This window comes from Uloborus diversus, chromosome 2 (assembly GCF_026930045.1).
Source record: "Uloborus diversus isolate 005 chromosome 2, Udiv.v.3.1, whole genome shotgun sequence".
In the NCBI taxonomy this organism is placed as follows: domain Eukaryota; kingdom Metazoa; phylum Arthropoda; class Arachnida; order Araneae; family Uloboridae; genus Uloborus; species Uloborus diversus.
Genome location: NC_072732.1, coordinates 31,298,716 through 31,325,387, shown reverse-complemented (window position 1 = coordinate 31,325,387; position 26,672 = coordinate 31,298,716). Strand labels below are relative to the sequence as shown.

The 26,672-nt window shown below is 35.8% G+C and overlaps 1 protein-coding gene across 1 annotated transcript in view; it reads right to left on the bottom strand.

Annotated features, from left to right (window-relative positions):
* LOC129216949 (tyrosine kinase receptor Cad96Ca-like) overlaps window positions 1-26,672 on the bottom strand; it is a 90,364-nt gene that overhangs the window by 25,021 nt on the left and 38,671 nt on the right. The window contains exon 3 of the mRNA XM_054851168.1: window positions 20,821-20,972. Coding sequence (XP_054707143.1) covers window positions 20,821-20,972 — 152 coding nt within the window. The remainder of the gene's footprint in view (window positions 1-20,820; window positions 20,973-26,672) is intronic.

Genomic DNA, 26,672 nt, shown 5'->3' with positions numbered 1-26,672 from the left:
AACGTCCTTTTCAATGCAAAAGAAATGAGCTTATGGATGAAAAAACATCCGAGAAAAGGTAGGATTTCTTTTGTCGGATGTCTTTTTATCCAAAAACTCATTTCTTTTGCATTGAAAAAGGCGTCCATTGTAACGCCGAAACACGTGTCTGCAGTAACCTGCAATTCAGTCTGTTTGACGTGGTTATTTATTTATATATTTTTTACAAACAAATTATGTTTTGGAAATGCGCCAACATGTGCTTCATCGAATGCACTACGTGCTTGAAGTTTCAGTACTTTTGCCTCCTCTATTGTTTTTAATTATTTTGGAAAGTGGGACTAATTTTAACTTACGCTACTTTAAGTTCACTTATTTTATTTCTTTATTTTAATGATTATTCTAAGGCTTAAGGTTAATTTCAGTTATTATAAATTTACTAGAGGACCCGACAGACGTTGTTCTGTTCAAACTTTGTAAATTGAAAAATTTCAATAAACTATCAAGTATTTGAACCGTTTTGTTGAAAAAAATAAGTAAATAGAAAATGTTTTAAGCTGCTTGGTGTCAGAATGCGTATATTTATTACAACTTGATTTATCTAGTGCCCACTGAGCAGTTGTTTTATCAATTAATTTTTCTCACGTATTTGAAAGATCTTCATAGATTGCATGATTTATTCCTTCAGACATACTCAAAGGATGAAAATCATCAGATATTGAGTATAAAAAACTAACTTAGACTTAACTCATTTAGAAAAAACGGGAAATCCCACTGCAACGTACCCCATATGAAAAAGAATAAAACAATCGAATGGATAGCGTTTAAAAAATGATAAATGTAAAAACAGTTCCCTGAATAAGCAAAAATCACCCCTCCCCTTCCGATGTAAAATAAACACGTTCTTCAACTAAAATGACTAAACATTCTTTAAAAAGAAAAAAAAAAGAAAAAAAAACAGTTTTTTTGAAATTCAAAATATTTCACCAAATGAACAAAAAATACAATAAAGTACATTAACAGTAGTAAACAAATAATCACGCAACTGTATTGTTATGGCCAATGCCGCCAAGCCACCACGTTCCCGTAATTCAGCCGATCAGTGAGCGAAACGAACTCCGACTGATTAGCGGTCCCATCTTTTGAACGAAAACTTCATATATTTGCCCAATTTGTTCTTTCCACCAAAGATAAAAATCTTCCACTGCATTGATCTTGTGTGTACAGAACTACCCTGTTGTAATTTATCTAGACGAAAATAAAATTTGTTTCCTCTTCAAATTCCACCATTTTTACTTTCTTCTATATCTAATATATAGAAGAAAGTATTGGATTCGTGCAAATTTTCGAATTTCGAATTTTGACGGATTCGAACGTTTTGAGGTGTGCTGAGTTCATTTCGACTATTTTTGGAAAATGTCTGTCTGTCTGTGTGTGTGTGTGTATGTATGTATGTGTGTGTATGTATGTGTGTCACGTCTGTGTGTGACCAGTTTTTTGTGGCCGCTCTACAGCAAAAACTACCGCATGAAATCGAACGAAATTTGGTACACATATGTGCCCGTATGTGAACTTGCGCCCATTGGTTTTTGGCGCGAATTCCTCCAAGGGGGGTGGAGCAATGGGACGTTTTTTGAGTTACGCGTGCTTGCTATTCCTCAGGAAGTAACTGGCGGAATCAAACAAAATTTAGTCCACATGTTGCCCCTAACAGGAACAGATGCTGATTCAATTTTGGTGTCAATAGCTCAAACGAGGGTTGAATTATAGAACGTTTTTTGTCGTCAATTGTGACTGCTGTATCTCAAGAAATAACGAACGGAATAAAAAAAAACTTTTTTGACAAGTAGCCCTTAGTGAATATAAGAGCTGATTTTATTTTGGTGTCAACAGCTGAAAAGGGGGTAGCGCAATCGCACGTTCTTTTTTTCCATTGTGAGTGCCATATCTCAAGAAGTAATGCTACGTTCTGGTTGAAATTTGGAATATATGTGAATCCATACGTAAACAGGCTTTGGTTCAATTTCGACTCCAATCGCTCCAAGAAGTGTTGATTTTTTTTTCTTTTTTTTTCTTTTTTTTTTTTTTTTTGCGAATAAAAATAGCTTTATTAATGCAACAATAAGAAAGATAAATCGTAATAGATTGTCGTCTGCGTATTTCTCGTGATTTTAATTGTATGGAAATGATCGGAAATATTATCTCAATGATTTAAAATTTTTGACTGTTGCCATCTTATGTTTGTTAATAAATAAAATATTTGTAATTAATTCAAGTAAGGCTTTTAAAGTAAATTTCAATTTTCGCTCTTTGTTTTGTTTTTACAATAATTCAGACATTGGGATGGTCGTCAAGTTTTTGCATGTGTAATTTTGTTTTTGTTGGGAATATTGCTTCCTCGTCAAGCATGGGGAGGGATCAAAAAAAGGAAAAATATAGAAGAAAGTTTCGTGATGGCCACAACATACTAGTTTCCTTTAATAATGTACTGATACTAGACGTTAAATCCCGGTTATCACAAATTTGCCATTTCAACTGCGCTTGCGCACGGACTTAACTTTTTGGGCTTTCTGTTTTAAGATTTCGTGTTGCTTGTTTATATTTAGCCTGAACGAGAGTCCCACCAAATTGATGATGCGATTAGAATATTTTTACAGCGATTTCGTGATATATTATATGAAACTACGGATATGAATAACTGATAATTTAAGAGAAAAATGACACTTCAATATTTATTAGTTAGGAAATATTTAACACAAATGCAAAACACGTTGTGTACTTCAAAAATGATTGAATATTAGTACAAAAATTCGTCTATTGCGGGGGTAAACAACTTAGTATTATACATTTTTATTTAGATTGAGGGTTCGACTTTGTATTAGAAGTGATGCTGCAATTCTAGTACGCTCTTCTGAGGTTAAAAATTTGGTCCTGAAAAAGGACAGACAAATCAGACACCGAATCCATTAATAATTAAGACGCAAAACTCAATCTTTACCGAGGCCTAAAAACTAAATCAGAGAAAACATAGTGATTTCTAATTTTTATCTGTTGCCATTTTGGTTGTATTACCAAATTTAAAATGTTTGTAATTAATTTTAGTAAGATTTTTGAAATCAGCTTAGTCTGCGCGCAAGCGCAGTTGAAATGGCAAATTTGTGATAACCGGGATTTAACGTCGAGTTGTACTGATTAGTTTGTTAATTTTTAAAGCATTCTTGCCATTGGTGAAAAAACTCAGATGGATTTGAACCGAGAAACAAATGTTGTTATGTACGGCACTCTTTTATCATTTGGTTAGGAAAACCTAAAGCACCGATCCGATCCGGTCACATGGTTTACCTACGACGAAAAATACGCGTTTTGCGTGAACTTAGTGAACGTATCCCGATTTCTTCCAGTACTTTTACTTTAAAATATATCACTGGACCTAGAATCGTTGCTTTCAAGAAATGAAGGCTTTACTCTCTCTCATTATCACAGTAAGAAATTTCATTACAAAAAGCAGAGCTAGCTTTCTTATTGTCCTTTGGCAACGGGTTAAATATTTATTTCAGTTCTCGCTCAACAATAGTTTAAAATAAATATTAATCATTTGAGAGATATAACCGTCCAATGTTTAAATTAATTAATTAATTAACAAAAGCGTTTCCGATTCGATCCATCGCGCTTCGAAACCATGCTTGCCGCAACTTAATTACACACAAAAATTTTGATCAAAATCGGTCCATCCGTTAAAAAGCCTTATGGTGACAAACGTCCGCACAGAAGATTTTTATATATTAAGATTAATATAGTTTACTTATTTTGCGGAGAAGAGTATATTTTAAGCAGTCTTGATTTTCATTTGTTTGCAAAATAACATATTTAAAATTGTATCCGTATTTTAAATTAATTCTGATGCGATCATTTTACCCTACCCCAAGTTTGAAAGGGACCCCAATGTCAAAGAAATGAACGGAAGAATACAAGCAGACCATAAAAAATGTTTCGAGAGAGGAGCCCCACACTTTTTGTATAGGGCCTTGAAAATGAAAGCCATATCTATTGAAATTAAAAAAGAAACAGCCAAAAACACATAATTTTTTATTACTAATTATATTTAATACCAGTGGTACCCGCACGGCTTTGCCCGTAGTAGAAAATCAAAAGGTCATTTGGTTCGCCTGTATATTTACAAATAATGGATGATGAATTTCTCGCCAATTGGCTATATTCATTCGCTCTTCCCATGTTACGGTTCCACGTCATGATAATTTCGTAATTTACTCGTCCCTCTCATGATAATTTTGCTCCGGAAAATGTTCTTAAAATTGAAACAGAAAAAGAACAAAATCGAATTTTAGAAAAATCGTTTCGAGTTGCACACCCCATGCTACAAACTAACTTTGTACCAAATTTCATGAAAATTGGTCGAACGGTCTACTAGGCGCTATGCGCGTCGCAGAGATCCAGACAGAAATCCAGACTTTCAGCTTTATTATTAGTAAAGATTTCATGAACATTACAAAAGACCAGACTTTTGCTTAAAATATGTTTTGACAATTAGCCTCTTAGTGCAACTTTTTTGGCACAGATTGATTTGATCAAGAAGAAAAAATGTAAACTTTAAACTGAAAAATTCTTAGTAGCTCACGACGTCTTTTTTTTTTTTTTTTTTTTTTTGCTTGTTTGCATAAACTCAGAGCATTAATAAGAAAAAGCGTTGGAATTAAAGGGGCATGTAGAAAAATTATTTTGTTTTGTTTCAGTTTTTGATATCCTACTCCAGATGTATTTGTGCTTTAGTCTTTAGTCGATTTTCGGGACTCTATGGCATTATGAAGACACACATCGCCGCTTAATCAGCGTCCCGTTAGATAGATTTTGAAAAGAATACGACCGCAGGAAGAGGGTGTAAATTGAGTTTCAAGACTCCGTAAATACACTAGATAACATCTGGAATCAGTTAGGTTTTGTTATCATTGTTGCTGGAACCGAAACCTGTGGTTATTATTCCCGTCCCTACTTTTTCTCAGTATTCTTAGTATTGTAACCCCTATGCCCATTCCAAGAATCTCCAGTTCAATTTGGCAACCATAGCTCTGAATGTCAGTTTTTTTGAAGCACCAGTTTTCATTCTATTTACACTTGTTTTCTCTGCCATACGTAAAAACCGGACGTCGAGTGTCCGATCTTGACTAGTATTCTATTATCTTTGCCAACAATTATTGTACAATCGAAAGCACTTTCGACCTTCCTCATACAGTAGCGGAGTTACCTTGTCGCAATCGCACGGAGGCCCCACGACATTTAGGGCCCGAAAGGAATGCAAAACAGTTCAGGAAAAAACGTTTATAAATGTTTATGTAAGACAAAGAAACCCCAAATGCGTGAATCTTCACTTGCTGTCAGACATAGCTCAAAAACAGTGGAATTGTCTGTCCAACCTGTCGGTAATTCCATGTAGCTCTTCAACATTGAGCTCTTTCAGCCTAAAGTTTATAAGAATGTAGATGATTTTATGCTTTCAAAAATTCTTAAATATGAAATACTTATTCTGAATAACCATTTAAAATAACATTTCAATGACATTTTTGGAGCACGCTAGTATTTTACTATGTTTATTTAGAGCAACTCGTAAAAATAAAAGTTTAGCAATCTGTACTTTAATACATCGCAGCTATCAAAAAGCCGAGATAAAATCAATAACTCTAATCTTCCAAAAGTTGATTTTCAACCCCCCCCCCCCCTTTTTATTTTGGAAATATTCAAGAAAGACTTAGATTTATTACTTCTATGATTGTCGGAATTTCCATGCATTCAAAGACGATTTAGTATTAACACTAGAGGGCTTCGTACCCTACTCGCTTTGCTCACCAACACCAGTTCGCCGCCTGGGATGGCTCAATGCCTACGACGCTGGGTGACAATTGATGACTTTAATGCTTTTACCCTTGGATGTCCTCAGGACATCCTGAATGTTCGGCCGCTTAAGGTTTTTAGAGAGGTGAGAAACGAAACGGCAGAATGGCTCTCCCTGGATAACCCGTATCCAACAGTACCAATATTGACCTGGTAGACATCGACAGTTCGGAAGAGATAGGGTGTTACAGATACACACAGACAGACGCGCACGGGCTTCAATAATATAGAATAGAATAGATGGTTCAGGCTGAAAAGAAATGTTTTCTTATATGTTCAGTTAACTCTACTAAGCATGGAGGTGTATCTGGTTTTGTTCGTTTAAATCGGTAACTGATCTTTTACAACATCATTTTTAAGTTAGTTTCTACTTAAACTTTCAAAAAAAAAGGGGGGGGGGCAATTTTGGTAGTATACTTTAGGATTGAAACCAGAGTAAAAATTGTCTAGACATACATATCATTTTTAAAAAAAGTTGCAGTTTTGTTTTTGTTCTGTATTCAGCCCTTCCTTTTCAATAATATATCATTGCATTGATTTTTCTTTCAATAAAAGTTTTTTCTAGCTTTAACGTAGCTTTTCTAGTGAAATCTTAGTTTCCAAGTCCGAAATAAAATTCCAAATTATCAACTAACGTCATTCCTTGGCTCCTTAGAAAACCTAATCATAAACATGAAATTTCAGATTGGTAGCAGAAAGGGCTTTGTTACTACACGATTTGCCCATTACTTTTTGAAGAAAGTATCTCTACTCAATTTCAGAAAGTATTCTCCGATCTTCTTCGTGCTGAGACCAACCAGTCTTCACACGTGCTAGGTCGTCATGCCACGCGGCACGCCTTCCACTCTTGAAAAGAGGGTGGAAAGGTACTATCTATAAAGAAGGGCGGTGCTTTTATTTATTTCACCATTATTCCCTCACGGTTCATAATTCCTCTCCATTCTTAACGATTTGGTCTTTTGGAATTCTTTTTTCTCTCTCATTTCACCAAGGTCCATGACATTCGACCATTGTGTCCAGGGTATTCGAGTCGTGGTTTGCATTCGAAGTTGAACGGTCGCGGAGTCTTTTTTGCAGCCTTCTTTTAACGGTACTTTCGGGAATATCACTTAGCTTTTTCATTCATCGTGATTCAAAGATAAAAAACAGATAAGTTATTTTGTACCTATTCTACGCGTCTGGCAGCTAAGTCGCTAGCCAACAAGCTTCACATTATTTTTGAACAACAAAAGTAAAACAATTCAAACGAAGTGCATTATGTCTAAATAAACTCTTTAAAATAAAGTCCAATGTTTCACCAAGAAATTGGTTGAACTTTAGCAAAATGTAGCTGCGACCATCTTATTGGTGAGAAGTTTCATCGATGCAATACAGTGGAATCCCGTTAAACGAATACCAATACAACGAAATATCTGTTTCAACGAAGTAGAATTTCAGTGCCAGTTAAATTTCTATAACGTTGCTTGCATTCTACTACAACCAAATTTCCGTTACAACGAAACAGATTTTGTAGTCCCTTGAAGTTCGTTGCAACGGGATTTCACTGTAGTACTTTTGGTAGTCACCAGTTTCTAAAAGCACCATTACATCGGTGAAACTTATCATCAATAAGTTGGTTGCAGCGAAATTTTGCTAGGTTTAACCAATTTCTTGGTGAAACGTTGAACTTTTTTAACAGTGCATTCCCTGTTCACATAGGTCGTCCTTCGTCCAGAATTACACAAAACACAATTTGGAAAGTTATTAAGTCCGATTTGAAACAAGTGAGTACTAGATGTTCAATAAAAATACGAACAATGTCATCCGTAGAAGTAGTACCACAAAAACTCAGTGGAACTGGAAGCCAGATCTTCCACAGGGGAGCCCCCCCCCCCCCGCCAAGAGCAAGGGCGCAACACCCCTAAATACTACGAAGACCCCTCCAAAAGCAAGAGCACTCCCAAAAAACGAGCAAAACACCCGTCAACCCCCCTCTCCCCCCCAAAAAAATTCCAATGGCGCAGACTGTGGCGCCATGATCCTACCTAGGTGTGCACCCCTGCCTTCCAGGTATAATTCTTAGCAGAATTAGTTCGTATTACCTAGTGCCTTCCATGAATAAGAAAGGTACCTTTGAAGGGGGGGGGGGGCTACATATCGTTCACTGTTGACAGCAGTAGAGCATCTCAAAATACAATAATTAAAAAAAAAAAAAAACTGAAAACCTAATAAATCCTATAACAACTCTTAATTTAGACTAATTTAGACTACAAAAGCAAACAGCAATAAATGGTTTCAATATAGTTTAGTCTTTGGAACTCAATTAAAAGTAATTTTTCCGTAAAACATTGATTTGTTCCAGTTTTTTTTTTTTTTTGAGTTGTGCAATAGTTTGTCGATGCTGAGCAATGTAGTATTCATTTTCCTGCAAATGTAAAATGAATCATTCACCAGTTTTAAAGGAAGCTGGGAAGCTCACTCATTTTTCTTCTGTAAAACAGCAATTAGAAAAGAGGAAACAAAATTGTAATCCCTGAAATAATTGTAACAAGTGTTCAAAGACTGACAGGTAGCACAACAGTTAGCCTTATTCCCGATGCAATTCTTTATTGTTAGAATTCATGTTATAAACGCCATGAAGAAATCTTCCATTTACCGATGTGCTGAAGATAAGACTCATCGTTTCTAAAGCCATTTCTTACTGACGTTTTCCAAAAGAGTCTGTTTCTGCTTTCTCCGAACAATCATCAATGCAGATTTGATGTCACATTTTGGAGTTATCTGTATAATCAGTAGCATGCAACCTAACCGTCATCAACACAAGCACGACTTTTCAATTAAATAAATAAACAAAAAAAAAAAAAATGAGAAGCATGCCTTAAAAGTGCGAGTTTTATTAAGCTTCGGTATGTCAGTTTCCTTTGCAATGGAATTACAGTAGGCTCTCTGTTTAACGACGCTCTATTTAACGACTTTCTCTATTTAACGACGGCTTTTCACGGTTCTAGATGGTCCACTGCATGTTAAAAGCATTCTATTTAAGGACGTTTTCTACTTTAGGACGATTTTTTGTGGTCCCTTGAAAGTCGTTAAACATAGAGCCAACTTCCTTCGTCCGTTTGTGAAGATCCCTCAACAATATGCATAAATCGTTGAACGTGTTGTTGAGCACCAAAAGATTGCCGCTATTCTCGAAAAACAAAATAAGGTGATTGATCAAAAGATAATTCAAAGCAGTTTGTTAAAACATCTCTGCAAATAATATGCAGTGTTCTATTAAGCTTTTTTCCACAGCAAAAGACAGGCCATTTTATTCAATTCAAACATAAAGAACTTTGGCTCGCGATAGATTTTTCTCGCACAACTTAATCGAAGCGTATTGAAAGAGAAAGACAATACAACATCAACCAATCACACACTTGATCGAATTTCTGAATTTTATTTTCTTTGCATTTTCTCCGGGTCATGTCTTTAAGCCCAGTTCCGCTTCAGCGTATGGCCATGGTAACGACCTTGGACTTGGGTCAGTGGATTGATGGCCCGGGGGGTCGAGAGAGAAACAGGAGAGGTAAGGGCGTAGCATAGACGGATCTTCGGGTGTATTACTAACTCTATTTCGTGTTTAGTTTCTTTAAATCATTCAAGGTCACAGGTGTTAAACAAGGTGCACGTGTCTGTCACGATTGTTATGATTGTTACCACCAACTCGCCTATTTCGATGATGTACAAAGGATCTGTAAATAAAAAAAGTTCTATGCATAGACGTTGCACTGCACACAATTAGGAAAACACCCAAAAAATCCTCACGGCAAATTGACGATTACCGTATGGCCACCTTGTCCTTGCTGTACAAGTACGATGCACAGTTCACTGTCGATGTACTGTAATGCCAACTTGGCCTTACGGTACAGAGAAGTTCATCGATCGGAACTGAACTTCTTCCAAGTATGTCTAAGTGGTTCGGAATTCACTTAGAGACCGTAGGTCTCTTTGCAATAAATAGGGGCACCTCGTGCTAGACCAGCTTATCCTGTAAATGTTTGTAAGGTGCGTAAGAGATCAATCGTCTACATTAGAATGCTGTGAATACTTGGTTCCCAACTTTTTTTTACCTCTGCGAACCAATTCCAAAATCCAAAAAAAAAAAAGAGGCAAACCACTTGTGCAATGGTAAGTTAGTTTAAGGTATAAGTAAATAATAAAATTTTGGAGAATTTTTTTTTTTTCAATTTTTTGCAATTGTTCATAGCAAGAAACAAAAACATAATTGCAAAAATCTTAGGGCAAACTTAAACACAAAGACAAACTAATATGATAGCTACAAGAAATTATTTCAAGTAACCAAGAAATTCTTAATAACTGTTCTTAATTAACTGTTGTGGAACAAGAAGTTTGTTTCAATACTTGACAGTTTGTTCTAAAATTAGGTTCTCCATTTACTCTGTTTCTGTAAGTATTAGTTCTTTCAAGTAAGTATTAGTGGTGCGACATCGATGGCAAAACATCGACGTTAAGAACTAAAACATCAATGTTTTCAATTACTGATGTTTTAAAACCGTGTGTTTTAAAATATTGAACTTTCCTTAAATATGTAACGTGCACTTTTGAGCATATTACAGACTTAAATACATGATAATCTTTAAAACTGTTTCTAAATGAATTAGTAAAATTCTTTGGCTGTGCCTCAATGCGTTAAAGAGATGATGCTTGAAAGAAACGTTGGAACAAGAAGTTCGTTTCTATACCCATACCTGCCAACATCCAAAGAAAAAAATCCAGTAGATTTTTTCAATGTAGCGCAATATCGCTTTTTTCCATGTTATTGAGGGGAAAATGGGGATTTTTTATTATCTCTTAAGAACTACTTTGATATACTCCCCCCAAATCGGAAATTTGGCCGCTTTTTTTCTCACAATGGTACAAAATACAAGAAAATACTAAATTTGGCAACAGCAAAAACCTAAAAGCTGAAAAAACCTAAATGGGCAACACAAAAATAAGAAACAGCAACCCTAAAAAGTCCGTAGGGAGTGCCAGATTTTGCGCGTAATTTTTTTTTTTTTTTTTTGGGGGGGGGGGTATATCAAAGTTATACCATCTCTTAAAGTACAATCATATGCAAGTTCCTTGAGTCATATACAGAGTTTAATTAATGAAATTATTAAATGGAAGAATAAAAGTTAAAGTAATACTTTTTCAATGAAAAGTTATTTAGGGAAAAAAAGAATTTCAATTATCTGTAAAAATTCAATCATAGACAGGTTTTTTTCAGGTCTTCAACAAGATTTAATCTACTTTTTTCGGCCGCAAAGTGCCCGATAATAGCGGTCGTTTTGTGTACAGGAAGAAATGTTGTAATTAAGCAACATAGGCTTAGCGATGAGTGCGCGAAGCGAGATCGCAAATGTAAACAAGAACTGATGTTGCCAGATTCCAATGTGCTAAAGTTTGAAATTGAGTGGGAAACTTTCAAACCATGGAGTAAAAGCGCTAAAATGATGTAAAAATTTATTTTAAAGGGGTTTGGTGTTTTCATTTTCAAGAAAATCCCTAAATGAAAGGATTTTTTTTAGAGATTAATAAAAACCGGGAGATTTTCAATAAAAATCGGGAGACCGGGAGAAATGTCAAAAATCCGGGAGTCTCCCGGAAAATCCAGTAGAGTTGGCAGGTATGTATAAATGACAGCTTGTTCTATACTAGGTTACTCATTTACTCTCCTTCTGTATTTACCTTTCAGGTAAGCATAAGTATTAGTGGTGCGACATCAATCGCAAAACATCGACGTTAGGAGTTAAAATGTTTTAAAACCGTGTGTTTTAAAACATTGAATTTTCCTTAAATCGTACATCTTTGAATATATTACAGACTACATACATTATAATCTCTAAAAATGTTTCTATATAGATCAGTAAATTCTTTTGACTGTGCCTCAATGCGTTAAAGAGATGCCTGAAAGAAACACTGAAACCGGCTAACGTTGTAATTCTGCCATAGTCCCCACTTGGGGCAGCAACATAATGCATAGCATGAAGCCTTTTTTTTTTACCTTAACTTTACGAGATGAGCCTCACCATGTTGCGAATCCTCGCTAGCGATTTTAAGTTCCACCATTAAAATATTATTTTTGTGAACACTCATTACGGGCTTGGTGAACCCTCAACCACCGGTTAGGAACCAATGTTCCATAAAGAGTCTCCGATCATGCTGGAAATCTCCACTATAATTATCCCAATATCTGCGAGATGGATAGGAAAATGTTTCAAATTCTTTTTGCTACTTTGTCGAGCTACTTCATGAATGTAAGGACAATTTCAGGTCCAGCTAATTACAAACATCTATTTCACAGAAATTTTAAACTATAACATTTAACCTACATCCAATGTATAACCACCTATCCCTTACAGAATGTACCCTGCCCAACCTGCGACTTATACTGCCGTGGGCAGGTAAACCGCAGTATCTGCAGAAATGGGTTTTTGAGATATTTGATAAAGCGTCTTTTGGATTCAATACTAACCGGTGGCGCACAAAAGGGAGGGGGTCCGGAACTCTCCCATAGGTAGTGCATTTTTTTCAATTGATTTCGATTAACAAAGGTAACATTAATTTCAGCTCTAATAAGTAAAAAAGAAATAAAATTCTCATGTTAAAAGATTTTTTTAAATGTTGTGCACTTTTCCTATAACGAATTGCCAATAAGAAGCAGAATAGTATAAATGGATAAATACACTGTAATAAACATGTTTTTAGTTTTGTAATTACAGATTAAAAGGAGATTCTGTGAACTTGAATTTAATTTTAAACTAGTGGAACCCGCACGGCTATGCCCGTAGTAGAAAATCAAAAGGTCATTTGGTTCGCCTATACATTTACAAATAATGGGTGATGCATTTCTCTCCGAATTGCTATGTTCATTCGCTCTTCCCATGTTACGGTTCCACGTCATGATAATTTCGTAATTTACTCGTCCATCTTATGATAATTTTGCTCCGGAAAATGTTCTTAAAATTGAGATAGAAAAAAAAATCGAATTTTCGAAAAATCGCTTCGAGGTGCACACCCCATGCTACACACTAACTTTGTACCAAATTTCATGAAAATCGGCCGAACGGTCTAGGCGCTATGCGCGTCACAGAGATCCAGACAGAAATCCAGACAGACTTTCAGCTTTATTATTAGTAGAGATTATGAGAAATGTAAAAGCGTAAATTATTTTGCTCTATGGTTATTTATTTAAGTGTCTTTCATTAAATAATGCTAATTATTTATTCAACAGTTTTTTTTTTTTTACTGTTTTTCGTTCTTGGGAACCGATAAAATCATGTCAATATGTTTGAGGGCGTAATGGGGTAGGACATGAGAATGAGGCTTCTACCTTGGACCCTTCCCTTGCAAAATTCTACCGTGAGCCACTGATACTAACAGGAAAATGTTGAAATTAGACATTTTTTTCGCATTTTTGCAGTGGTGAAAAACAAAGCAGCAAGCTTGTGCAATAAAGCTAACTTACAATCGATGAGAAAAATGCAAAGAAGAAAAAAAAATTGCAGTTAGTCTTTAATCTGCCCACGGCAAGTTCTATAATCCCCTATAAGCAGATTATAAAAAAAAAACCGCTGAATATATGAAGTTGCAAGTTAAATTAGGGTATAAATGTTCTCCCCGTCTCTTACATCTTCACCATTTTTGTCGTTTCCTGTTAAATTCAAGTTCGATGGGAAATGTGCTGAGCTTTTATTTGTAACCTTAAAGTCATACGACTCACCTACCACTTCTTTGTTTTTTTATTGTTTCATCAAAAGTCATATATCACCGCAACCGTATCCTCAAGTCGTGCGTGGTGCCGGCAGATCCAACTCCTTAACAGCAAATTGGCAGTTGTGGAATCTAGTTGAACCTCAATCACGAAGAGCATTGAACCGGAAGATGGTTCAGGTAACTCTAACATCGTTTATCGTTGCTACAAAAAACAGCCTAAGTTCGTAAGCTGTCACTGGAAATACTGAGAAAGTACAAGAATACATTTTCATCTGTTGTTAGTGACATTGAGGGTCATGGGGAGGTCGCATTGAAGTTTTCCATTTTAAATGGTTTCGCACAGACTAGAGTGTGATAATAAGTTAATGTAGTAAAATCAGGCCTGGATCTATAAATTTTGGGCACGCCTGCAAGAAAATCTGTAGGGCCCCTCACCAGAGGTGAAAAGTGTATATTGCAACGTTAATAAGTCTCCGTGCTAGTTTTTTTCTTTTTTTAAAATATTTCTTGGGCCGTTGGACCCTTTTAGGACGTGGGCCCTCCTGCACTGCGAGGTCTGCAGATACGCAGTTCCGAGCCTGAGTAAAATATAGCTGTAAAAAGTCTATCAATTTTTTTTTTAAAGAAGTAGCAAAATTTTATTTAACTAAAAGAGTTAACATGTAAATGTATTGTGTTTCATTTGGCAAAATACACAATTCAGTGTTCTAAAATACTATAAGAACAAATTAAAACGCTGTATGTGCCAAAAACTAAGAAAATACTCGCTGAAGATCAATTTTTGACTTGTAAATGCACCAATCTGATTCCAAACTAAATTAGTATTATTTCTTCAGCATTCGCAAATGTAGGCCTTATCTTTCAGTTAAGAGCTCTAGAAATTAACTATTTTTAATTCAATGACGAAACAAGTTTTACTGTTACTTAAACAGTACGGAATTTTTACCATTTTTAATCATGTTTTGGGACATTTGATGGCAAATTATTTATTGTTTTTTTTTTTCATTTGAAACCAAATCTTGCCAAGTGGTTGTTTAACTATAAACCAAAACTAAATTGAACCATGATTTTTCAATTGTTTTCTCGTGATTGAAACACAAGTTTAAAACCTAAGAACATATTTTAAAATGTTTTTAAAAATCGCGCATTTGAGGTTTAAAGAATTAGGCAAAATAAACTATTGGATGCGCACATATAGAATTTTTTAAATTGTACATCAAAGCAGAGAAGCTATTTGGTGAAGATGTAAATAAAGCAAATTCGAAAGTAAAGCACGAAATTTATTTCATACGAGCAAAGATATGTGCATTGTGCATACAGCATGCTTGTGTATGTGCCAAAATAACCAGACACCTTTTTTACTTCCTTTTACAAAAAAGGAAGTATTGTATTCGCGAAAAAAATTTCATTCAAAAATCGGCCTTAATTTCTATTTTGCTCACCCCCAAATGAATGTTGAGTTTTTTTTTCGACCCGACCACACGTACATATGTACCTAAGAACGTATAGACGCCCGAAATATCCATTTTGAAATTTCCCGAGCTAATTACAGCGAGTTTTCTCGTGACGTCTGTATGTACGTATGTATGTGCGTGTATGCGTATGTGTGTATGTGTACATGCATGTCGCATAACTCAAGAACGGTATGTCCTAGAAAGTTGAAATTTAGTACGTAGACTCCTAGTGGGATCTAGTTGTGCGCCTCCATTTATGGTTGCATTCGGGCGTTTCTAAAGGGGTCTTTTGCACCTTTTTGGGTGGAACTCATTGTTAATTTCGATGCAAACTCAAGTGGTGTTATAATTTGGCGGACACTTGGCAATATATCGCCAGTCTTTTGGTCGCCAAGTTTTTTCGCCAACTTGGCGAGAAATTTGGCGACATTTTTTCACAAATCTGGTTATAATGTGGCCACTGTTGGTGATATTTAGAGAGTTAAAGAGAGAATCACATTAAAATTGCAATAATAGGGAAATAACATTAAATTGGTGTAAAAGGAAGTCATGTGATGCACACATCAGCTCGTTAATCAGACAGTTGCATGGCTATGGAAAAATAGAGTTTTTGGATATTGTGCAATTGTTCATACTAACATTTATTCATTGCTATGACAAGAGGGCTGCGGAGTTGAACTTATTTTGGGGGACTGCTTTCGGGATAAAGGAGTCGAAGGCTCTAAAATACCAGAAGCCTGAGTCGGTTATTTTCCCACTGACTCCGAATTCCCGATGACACCGTGAATCTGCTGATCATTTTATGCACAGACACAGGCCATGATTAAGGCACAGACCAACTAGGCCTGGTCCTGCGGCCCCATCTTCCGAAGGGGCCCCGAATTTTTTAAAAAACTAATGCTTACATAGCAATAAAAAATCATGTATTTTCGTGAAAATAATAAAAAATCCTCTTTTTAGTAAATGTTAAACATTATTTTGCGTTGACTTAAAGTGATAGAATAGAGAATGGGGCCTCCCAAGCATTGTGGGCCTTGGGCCTCACTTTTAGTTAGTCGGGCCTTGCACAGACATTATCTCGTTCGAACGTTAACCGATATTTGTTGGGTGAGATACATGAACTTAAAACTGATCTGACATTCTTGTCCTGAAATAAAAAAAAGCAACGGTCTAGCAATAGTACGGATCAACAAGTTTTCAAAAGTGATCGCACTTTTTGATTCAAATATCCAGTTAACAGGTAAGAGTTTGAGACTTTCTTTGAGGCTTAAATATAAGTATGCGAAAGATGAGAAATTAAGGTGTTGCTGTTATGGCTGTAGCCTTTTCCGCAACTTGTGAATTGGAAAATATGTAGAAAACTATGGATACATGCAGGGGCGGACTGGCCAGGTCGACTAGTCGGGGATCCCCGACTGGGCCAACTGCTTAGGGGGGGCAACTTAAATAGTGGATCCATTTTTGTCAAACAAATTTCCCCCCAAAAAAAGTTAGTTAAGTTCTTGCATTTCAAATTCATGTCGAAATTGTGCATATAGTAAAACGGAACGGAGATTGATGATATACATCAGTGATGCCCAACCGTTTTTAGTTTTACATTGGGCCACACCTCATATTAAGAGGGATATCGTCGCGGGCCAGAACAAATATAAAATTTATTAATTTTTCTAAATAGAATGGGAAAAAAAGGGAAATTAAAGTTAATTATAAACCAAAATTTGCTTCCATCATTACTGCATGCCCATCTCATAGGTACGAACTTTGGATCTATTTTTTAGAGTCCAATAGTAGGTTTGAAATGTTTCAGATATTTTGCGTTTCCTAAGATTGAACACAACAACGGGTCACATAGATCAGCTTGACGAGCCACATGTGGTCCGCAGGCCGTAGGTTGGGCTCCACTGCAACACATGATATTTCAGTCGTAGACCAGCTACCTTTATGCATCCATTCCGTGGTGAAATAAATTTAAGGCTATTTAAAAGGCTAATAGCCAAGAAGTCAACAATATAAGGGGACTTGGGGACTCACTTGGACTCACTTGGGATAAGGGAAATTTTTTTGCGTGGAATCGAACTTTTCGCTCTCTTCAGCCTCGAAAATTGTTGACTGCGCATTTAGAATTGGGGCAACAAATATGAGAGGCAAATATCCTGGATTGCTGACCCAATTGAAAAAAGACATCGGTAACATTGACTATGTTCTCAGCTGGTTGTGACAGAGTTAACTAAATGCTGTAAGTTGGCAAAAGTTTTCATTGGTCTATTGTAAATTAAGGCTACGAATACTTTCATCTCAGAATCGCATTCGGGAAAGCAAGTCTGGACTACGATAAACAATCTAAAACAGGACAAAAATTCCGCTTAGAAGGGAGAGCTCCTGAATCTCTCATCACTTCCCCTATACTTTTTTGAAGTTTAGATGTCGAAAGTTCCCTAGGAAAGCACCAGAACACTTCCATTTATATCACCAAACATAACGTAGAAGTACGTTTTTAGGCCATCAATTTTGAAATATTTCTTAGGAAGACTACACGTATTTAACTTAAGACTGTAAGTACTTCAACGTACACACACTCGTAACGTTTCACTATACAGAAAAAAACCGCATTTTTAAATCTTCAATGACGAAAATGCTCTAAAGACATCCTGACACTTCTACGTCCTCAAAGATAGCCTAAATAAAGTTTTAAATCGCAAAAAAGCCCCCCTGAACCCTTTAATTGACTTAAATTTGAGAAAGATTTTATGGTTAAAGTTTCGAGAACCCCGAACCTCGCACCCCTTATGTCTCCTATTGTTTCCAAACGAAGCCTTAAGTCGCGTTTTTAGAACTTTAAATTCGAACATGTCTCCTGATTCTACTTTTGGTAACGTTACGGCTTTTTCCTAGTCATCAACGATAGTCTACAAGTAAAGGCTTTGATGCAAGAATCAGGTAAGTTCAAATCTTTTATTTATTTATTTATTTATTTTTAAAATTCATTATTGCGTGTGGAGATTATAGATGTTCCGATTAGTGCAACAACGGGACGCAAATTTAAGATGAGGTCTCTGCTTTGTCTTTACTAATAATAAAGCTGAATGTCTCTCTGTCCGGAGGATGTCTGGATGTCTGTAGGATATCTGTAGGATGTCTGTGACGCGCATAGCGCCTAAACCGTTCGGCCGATTTTCATGAAATTTGGCACGAAGTTAGAATGTAGCTTGGGGGTGTGCACCTCGAAGCGATTTTTCGAAAATTCGATGTGGTTCTTTTTTTATTCCAATTTTAAGAAAAAAAAACTATCATAAATTACAAAATTATCATAACGTGGAACCGTAACATGGGCACAAGCCAATTGGCGAGATACGAAATTATCATAACGTGGAACCGTAACATGGGTACAAGCCAATTGGCGAGAAAATTCACCATACATTATTTGTAAATATACAGGAGAACCAAAATATCATTTAATTTTTCTATTACGGGCAAAGCCGTGCGGGTATCACTAGTATTAAATAATGTGGTGATAATAGAGTTTCTATTTTACAACCGATGTTATTGTTGGTCCTACCAAAAATGAGCGAGTCTGGACTTACCTTGTTCTTGCATCAAAGCCCTCAATTGTATTTTTCAGACTTAAGTACCGAAAAATTTCCAGACAAAGTCTTCGAACCTTCACCATTCCAATAAAGTCACTAAAGATAGCTTAGAATTTTACTTAACAGAAATTTCCGTGCTAGAACTCCATAACCCATCTGCACTATTCAAAAATTCATTTCAGTTTCTGAAAAAAATGCCGAGAGGGAACTAATGTTTCCCCCAAAACAAAAAAAGATCAGTGCGCTTTCAGATAAAAGGGCACTTTTTGATAGAAGTTTTGTCATATAAAAAAGGTGCTTTTTTTACTTTTTGATATACTAGGTGCACACGAAGTCCAAGTGTTATCGATGGCGTTTAGTTTTAAAATGTTGAGAATCTTTTTTGATGTTTATTTATTTATTTATTTATTTTTTACATTCATACATTCAGTTACATATTCTGATCAGATTCTTGTGGATAAGTGATTGAAACGAGGGAGTTACGTTTCATTGACAAGCTTGTGTGAATCTTTACCTTTCGAAAAAAAAATTTATTTTGTGAAGTTTTGATCAGGCTTTTAAGCGGCAAAGAAGGTGGAGGGTTGATTAAGTAATGGGTCAAAGGTTAGCCTAAAAGCGAAAGGGCACGGCGCCCTCCTAAAAAATCTTGGAGCAAACGTTAAGAAACCTGTGTCCTTTCCTTCAAAGTTTCCACAAACATACTATAATATTATATTTTTAAAATTTCAATGTCGAAAAATTCCGAAAGACAGTCGCCGGACTCCCTATTGTAACTAAATGTAGTTTATAATTGTGTCGAGTCGACTTCCGTTTTGAAATGCTTCCAAATGAGATTACTGAGCCTCCCTTCTCTCTCTAACATAACCAAAGATAGTTTTGCCTTTTTTTAATAGCCAAAACGTTTTCGTTGAGAGCCCCCAATGCTTCCCTCTCCCATTAATTTTACCAAGGGCAGCCTAAAATTGGTGACCTGTGGTGTCTAAATTGTGTTTCTAAAATTTCACATTTCGGAGAAATTCAGGAAAGAGACCCTGACATTATATTGTAAACAAAGACTAAAATAAATTTCGATTTAGAAAAGAAAAAAAAGAAAACAAAATAGTGAGGGGAAACTCCCTTCCTTTTCAGCTCCTCTAATGTTACCGAAAATTGTAAAATTGCAGTTTTTGACATCTTATTTTGAGAATATCGCTTGGAAGGGAACTCTCTCTCTCTAGAACCCTTTTCTTGATTCTTTACTTCTTAAGCCTATATGGATCAACCAATTTCAAAAAAATTGACGGGAAATTTACCTGATTCCTCCCTTTTCTCAGGTCCTTCCTATGTTGTCAGTAAAGAAGCATAAAAATGCCTTTTAAGACTTGTAACCATTAGTATCCATCTTCAAGGCATATAAAATGTGTCAGCTTCATTTAATGTTTCACAATTTCTTTTTTTTAGAAATTTAAAACTAGATTTAAAAACTTAAAGGAAAGTAGGAACTAGTGACTAGTGGTAGTTTAATGTCTTTGCTCGACCTGGGAATAATGAGATCCGGCACTGTTTAACTTTTTTCATTTACAGAAATGGGCCAAAATATTCTTTTGCCGACTGAGCCAAACTCAGTCAGTCCGCCCCTGGACACATGGATAACTTTAAAGCGCGGAATATGCTTTATCAAATGAGTTGATTAATACACTCGGAAATATGAGCGTTTATTTTGCTAGCAAGTTTTTCGTTCCATTCATTTTTGATTCTAGGCACACGCAGGGCTTCCTGTTTTTTTATTTTTCCAGCAGCATCTTCTTTCCGATTCAAATTTTATTACAAGCGTTCACCCGCTTTTTTGATTCATCAATTTATGCTCGTACCTGCAAGCTTCTCCCCACCTTCTGTTTCCAGAGATGCACCGCTGTTTGATTTGTAAGCATCCCATAGTTAATTCCATTCTTAATGCTACTGTTATTATTCCAAATCAGAAATCAGTTTGCTGGAAAATATCAGCTTAGTATTAGTTGTCTTCTTTGTGTGTTAGTCAATCGCACATATTTCCCTTTTGTATTTTTGCTCTCTTGCGGATGATAGTTAAAATTTATAGAACTTTAGATTTAGTTAAGCAATGCTCTGATATGCTCCTCGCAATTTATCAGATTATATTGCTGAATAACTATAGTACATACCTGTCCTGAAAGTGAGCTTGCTACAAAAACTTCTCCAGTGTTCTTGTCGATGGTAAAGTAGCTGGATCCGTCCAAGAAGACTGCAGGCTCCATACCGTATTCTATTGGATCATTCTCATCGTCTCGAGTGCGGACTGTGGTCACTCGTCTACCTAGAAATGAAAATATAGTTTTGAATGATGGGTATGGTAAAATTCAGCGGCAGCAATAATATAAATTACGGCGAAGTGAGGAAGGAACGCATTAGAAAAGAAACCTTTGAGCGCGTTGTCGCAGGCATAAAAAATGATTTACATTTTTCAGCACCATATCGTACTTTATCTCCAAAGAAATCCCATCAAATGAAATTTTGTTATCGATACAATTAAAGAATCAACACGAACCAGAACTTATCCTTTACTTAGCCGACTGGCATAATGTAAGGGAGGATACTAGTGGGAAGATTCTCAAGATCCTAAAACGTCTTTCCCCATTTCACCAGATTCACTTTCAATGTATCCCGTCCCATGTCGATGGTAACGAAATTGCTGGCGCTTTAGCAAGAGCTGGTGCTGCTGAGACCATTGTTCCTGTTTGCCTCTCTCACTTCCATGGCGTCTTTCTCTAAACAAAAGGCAGCGAACATGGCCATTTGGAAAGCCACGCTGGTGTATTATGATTGGTATCAAAGCCAGCCTGGTGGCTCTCTTACACGAGACTACTGTAGACGGGACCAAACTGCTTTCACTCGTCTAGCGGACATTTATCAACCATGACTTTTGTCAATGGTATTAAACAGTTCGAACTTTACGCTAAGTGTTCATCTGCACAGGCCTCTTCTGCCCACATTTTATTCTGTTTGGGGCTCACCAGACGGGATCTGTTGGGTGATCCTTTACTGGTCTTGGACTTCCTCAGGGTGAAAGGATTCATGGACCTGATCTAGCTCTGCGGATCTCGGGGATGAGAAACAACACGTACCAGAAAAACAGTGGCCTGTATACGAACAGGATCGAATTAAAAGCCAAAAAATGAGAACACAAAGGTTCGGGATGCTTTCGCGTCTAAGATCCGTATAACATTTATAGTTAGAGCAAACTTAATGTTAGCAACCTAATGTAGAGCAAACCATTTATAGTTAGAGCAAACCATGTGATTAGCATCAGCATAGCCTTCACAATATTGCCATTTTAAGTTTGCACAACGGTAGTGTACCTTTTTTTTTTTTTTTTGCCTGCCACCGGCTGCTCAAAATGGGCTCTTTCTTCGGTTTTTCTTCAATTTTTTTGAAAACCAATTTCGTTCGCTCTAACTTGTTTTATATACGAAGATATTTTCTCGACGATGTTTTCTCGTTCAATCTAGTTTTACTTTTCAAGTAACTATTTTTCTCCATTTGGTAGCCAACTTAAAAAAAAAAAAAAAAAAAACTCTTTAGACCGCAAAAAGGATAACTATTTCACGAGAGCCTCACGCTTCAGTGTAAAAAATAATGTATGCTATGATCAAATATTTTTTTGGTAATAGTATCGTTGAAGTCGACTAAGAACCATTTTCCAGCTTTAATCAAAACATCAGTTCATGAGAAAGTTTCAGATTTAATCGAGTTTGCGATTTTTTGCGAAAAAGAACGTGCTCTTTCTGGGTAGGCTTGCCAGACGTCCCGGTTTTCAGGCAAAAATCCCGGTGACTCGGCCGGTTTACTTAAGTCTAAAAATAATGAACTGTGAAGGATTATTTTGGATAATTCCTTTGTCATTTGAAACATAGACTTGTAAAATTAATATCGAATCAGCTTGGGAGGATTTTTACAACAACATTAAAATCAAAAAGATTTTCGAAAAAAAAAAAGTCCTAGCTAATGAAAAATACATGTAAATATTGTTCAAGTTTTTTCCTCTTTCAAAGTATTTCTTCTTACTGAAGTAACTAATAAATAAATATTAATATGTAAGAAATAAAATGTTTAAATTTATCTGCTTGTGTCACTTATAAATACCCCTGGTTTAGGCTCATAATTAGTATTTATTCGTAGCATTGAGAATGAACTACCCTCTAAAACATGCTAAAAATCAGCCAGGGGAGTGTTCTACAGGGGTGTTTGATCCAAAATTTCCAAAAAGTTTGAGCTTATAATGCATTCTAAAGCTGAAAAATTTTCTTAAAAAAAAGAAAACTTTAAAAATTTTTCTTTCAATAATTTTGATTTGCATCTGTCTAGTTTTTTTGCGGGAGGGGGGTGAGTGTATCATAGTTTCTGAAAATTTCACGGTCTTCAAAAAATTTACTTGAGTCCACTATCAACCCTGGTTCCCTTTTGGAAACTCACGACGGGGGAGGGGGGGGGGCATACCGGTGTCCCGGTTGAACATTTCAGAAATCTGGCAAGCCTATTTCTGGGTGCACTTGCGCGAAAATTTATATTGACCTAATTTTTTCATCTATATCCCTGATATACATACAAAAGCTAACAAGCCGCAAATACATTTATGGCACTGCTAAGCTGTAAGCCGTACATAGTTCGCCCAGTTGTAACTTATGAAGATTTGATACAATTTATAAAAACAATTACAAATTAAATTAATTACGAAGTAACAACAAAGGAAAAACTGACTTTTCCAACTAACCGAATAATAAATATGTAACGTTATTTATTTAGCTTACTGAACGCAAAAAGTGTAATATTTTTTGACTTTGCACAAATATTTTGCAAAATTCATCAAAATATAAAAACCGTAATTAACGATGACAACCAATGTCTTATGCATACTGTGGTGTATAATTTTCTTTTTTTTTTTTTCAATTGATTCATTTTTTTGAAATCAATATTTTCTTGTGATTCGGCTTGCAATGAAAACAACGAGTTTTTTAATTAAAAAATCATCGTGACATAATAGAATTTTATTTAGATACTAGTGGTACCCGCACGGCTTTGCCCGTAATAGAAAATTAAAAGCTCTTTTGGTTCGCCTGTATATTTACAAATAATGTATGGTAAATTTTTTCGCCCATTGGCTTGTGCCCATGTTACGGTTCCACGTTATGATAACTTCTTAATTTACTCGTCCATCTTATGAGAATTTTGTTCTTAAAATTGGAATAGAAAAAGAACCACATCGAATTTTCGAAAAATCGTTTCGAGGTGCACAGCCTCATGCTACAAACTAACTTTGCGCCAAATTTCACGAAAATCGGCCAAACAGTCTAGGCGCTATGCGCGTCTCGGAGATCTTGACAGACAGAGAGACTTTCAACTTTATTATTAGTAAAAATAAAGATATAGTGAAAATAGTTTCAATAAAAAGCATTTTTAGACCGAATGTTTTATTCAGTTATAATGCGAATACATATATCGTATGCAAACAGTAAAATCATTCCCATTTTTCGACAATTCCATAGAGAACGAGCTGCTCGTCATTTCCCTCTGGGACACAGAGTTATTAGAACAATAGAACATGAACTGAAACAACTCCATTCGAAAAGAGCTCACATCTCGTGGCTCATAAACTTCAACGGAGAGAATTTTTCGACGCCATATTACATCATGCCACTTAAAACAAAACTCAAAACCCCACGCAAACCGACTTCCTGGTCCAAATTAACGCAACGGTGTTCAGCGGTGCAGTCAACTTTAATAAGAGATGCGCCTGCCGTGTCACTGCGAATGCGAATGACATTGGCAGGGTGTGAAAAACGCGCGACTGTTTTAATTGACGAGGGGAAACATAAATGATTTAGTTTATTCACCCTTAAAGCCTTGCGGAGGAAGTTCATTAACGAATGTCAGCATGTGGAACGACAGATTGATACGGGGGAAAAAGGTCGAGTTTTTTTTTTTTTTTTTTTGGGGGGGGGGGATGTTTGTTATGAAAGACTGCTAATAAAGGTTAAAATCACATTTGCTTTATTCTCTTTTTGAATCACGAAGTCAGCAGTAGTTTTTATTTTGATACATGCTAGCTTTTTATCTCTACTTTAATCCTAAACAACAAAAAAGTTTTATTTATTCTTCAAATTAAAGTATAGAAATAAGTAGCTTTTTCATGCATGACATACGTGTATATTGAAATGCAAAGCATTCAAATATCAAAACCAAAGGATATAATATCTTTTAATGATGCAAAAAATTAAAAATAAAATATTTAATGTTTAATACTAATAAGAACAATTGCTAATAAGAACATTTAAGTTAAGTATTATTTTCTAACTGGGAAACACGAAAATAAAACTAGTTAAGAAACGAATAAACCGGAATAAATAGCTATAATACATTCAATTTAAACTGAAATGCACAAAATGTATGTAAAGTACTAAGTATTTTCAAAGGTTATTTTCTGATATTTATAACGCATATCAAAGTGACACTAATATTTGTTTTAAAAAAATAGGGGCCGCACCCCCCTGCTCGCTGACGCTCACCAACCCCCGAAGATTGATTCGCAATCTCATTTGATTCGCAAAGACTGAAATAGTCAATAAGAAAGAAACAGATTTCAACAAATTGAACAGATTGAAAGAACAGATTAAAAACCTTTTGGAGCAAAAAAAACACCCCTTCCCTGGGTTTCAAAATAACTTGTACCAACTTGCAGAGCCGTAAGAGCTAAGGGGCTCCTGAGCATTGTAAAACTGCAGTTTTGTTCGTTTGAAAAGTTTCTTTCATATTCGTGGTCTCTAGTGATATAATTTGCTCTTTAGCTCGGAGCTTGAATTGAAGTGAACCTATGATTTTCCGTTAAAATAGAAACCCTTAAAATTTGTGAATCAGGAAGAAGAATCTAAAAGACGTAACTGTGGCAACGCCAAAATGGAGATCAGATTTTTCGAATTTGATTAAAGCGGCTTGTAATTTTTTTTCCTTTGGAGGTATAAGCTTAGTTTTTCGATCATAGGTGGAGATAGATCTGGAGTAAAAAATGTCCCTTTTTCCAATGGTGTCAAGAAGAAAACTGTGGGACAGTTCTTTCATTTTTTTGCTGATAGATTTAATGAAGAAAGTAGTGCCTAAAATTTCAGCTAAGCCTAAAATAATTCGAGCTAAAAACGCACATAACTCCCACCGTAATTAAGTTAAAGCATTGAAACAAATTGCGTAGGACACAAAACGAAACCCCATTCCAACAATATGTAATATTAATATGTGCAAGTAATTTTTCACCCCTTTAATAGGCAGTTTACGCGAAATTCGAGCTTAAAAAAAATTAAAACAAAACTGATTCGAAATTTAAACGAGCTGATGTGTGCATCACATGGCTTCCTTTTACGCTAATTTAATGATAATAGTGCTTTGAACTTGGAGTAAGCAAAGAAACGCTTGAAATAGTTTCATCCCAAGTTTGTTGCGAAGCGAAGCAAAAAAAAAATACGTTTTATACAGATTAATTTTCCCAATTCTGGCAATTTTAACGTGATTCAATGGTTAATTCTAATTTTCTAAATATCACCAATAAAAAAAACCGCGCCAAATTTGTCGCCAAGTTGGAGACAAAACTTGGCGGACTAAAAGCTTGGCGATATATTGCCAATTGTTTGCCAAATTAAAACACCACTTGAGTTTGCACTGAAATTAACAATGATTTTTCCCCCAAAAAGATGTAAAAGACCCCCTTTCGAGTATCCGAATGCAACCAAAAAGGAAGGTGCACAGCTAGACCCCACGAGGAGTCTACGTACCAAATTTCAACTTTATAGGAACATATTGTTCTTGATTTATGTGAGAAACATACGCACATACACACATACATACGTACATACAGACGTCACGAGAAATCTCGTTGTAATTAACTCGGGTATCGTCAAAATGGATATTTCGGGTGTCTATACGTTCTTAGGCATGTATCCACGTGTGGTCGGGTTGGAAAAAAACTCTATAT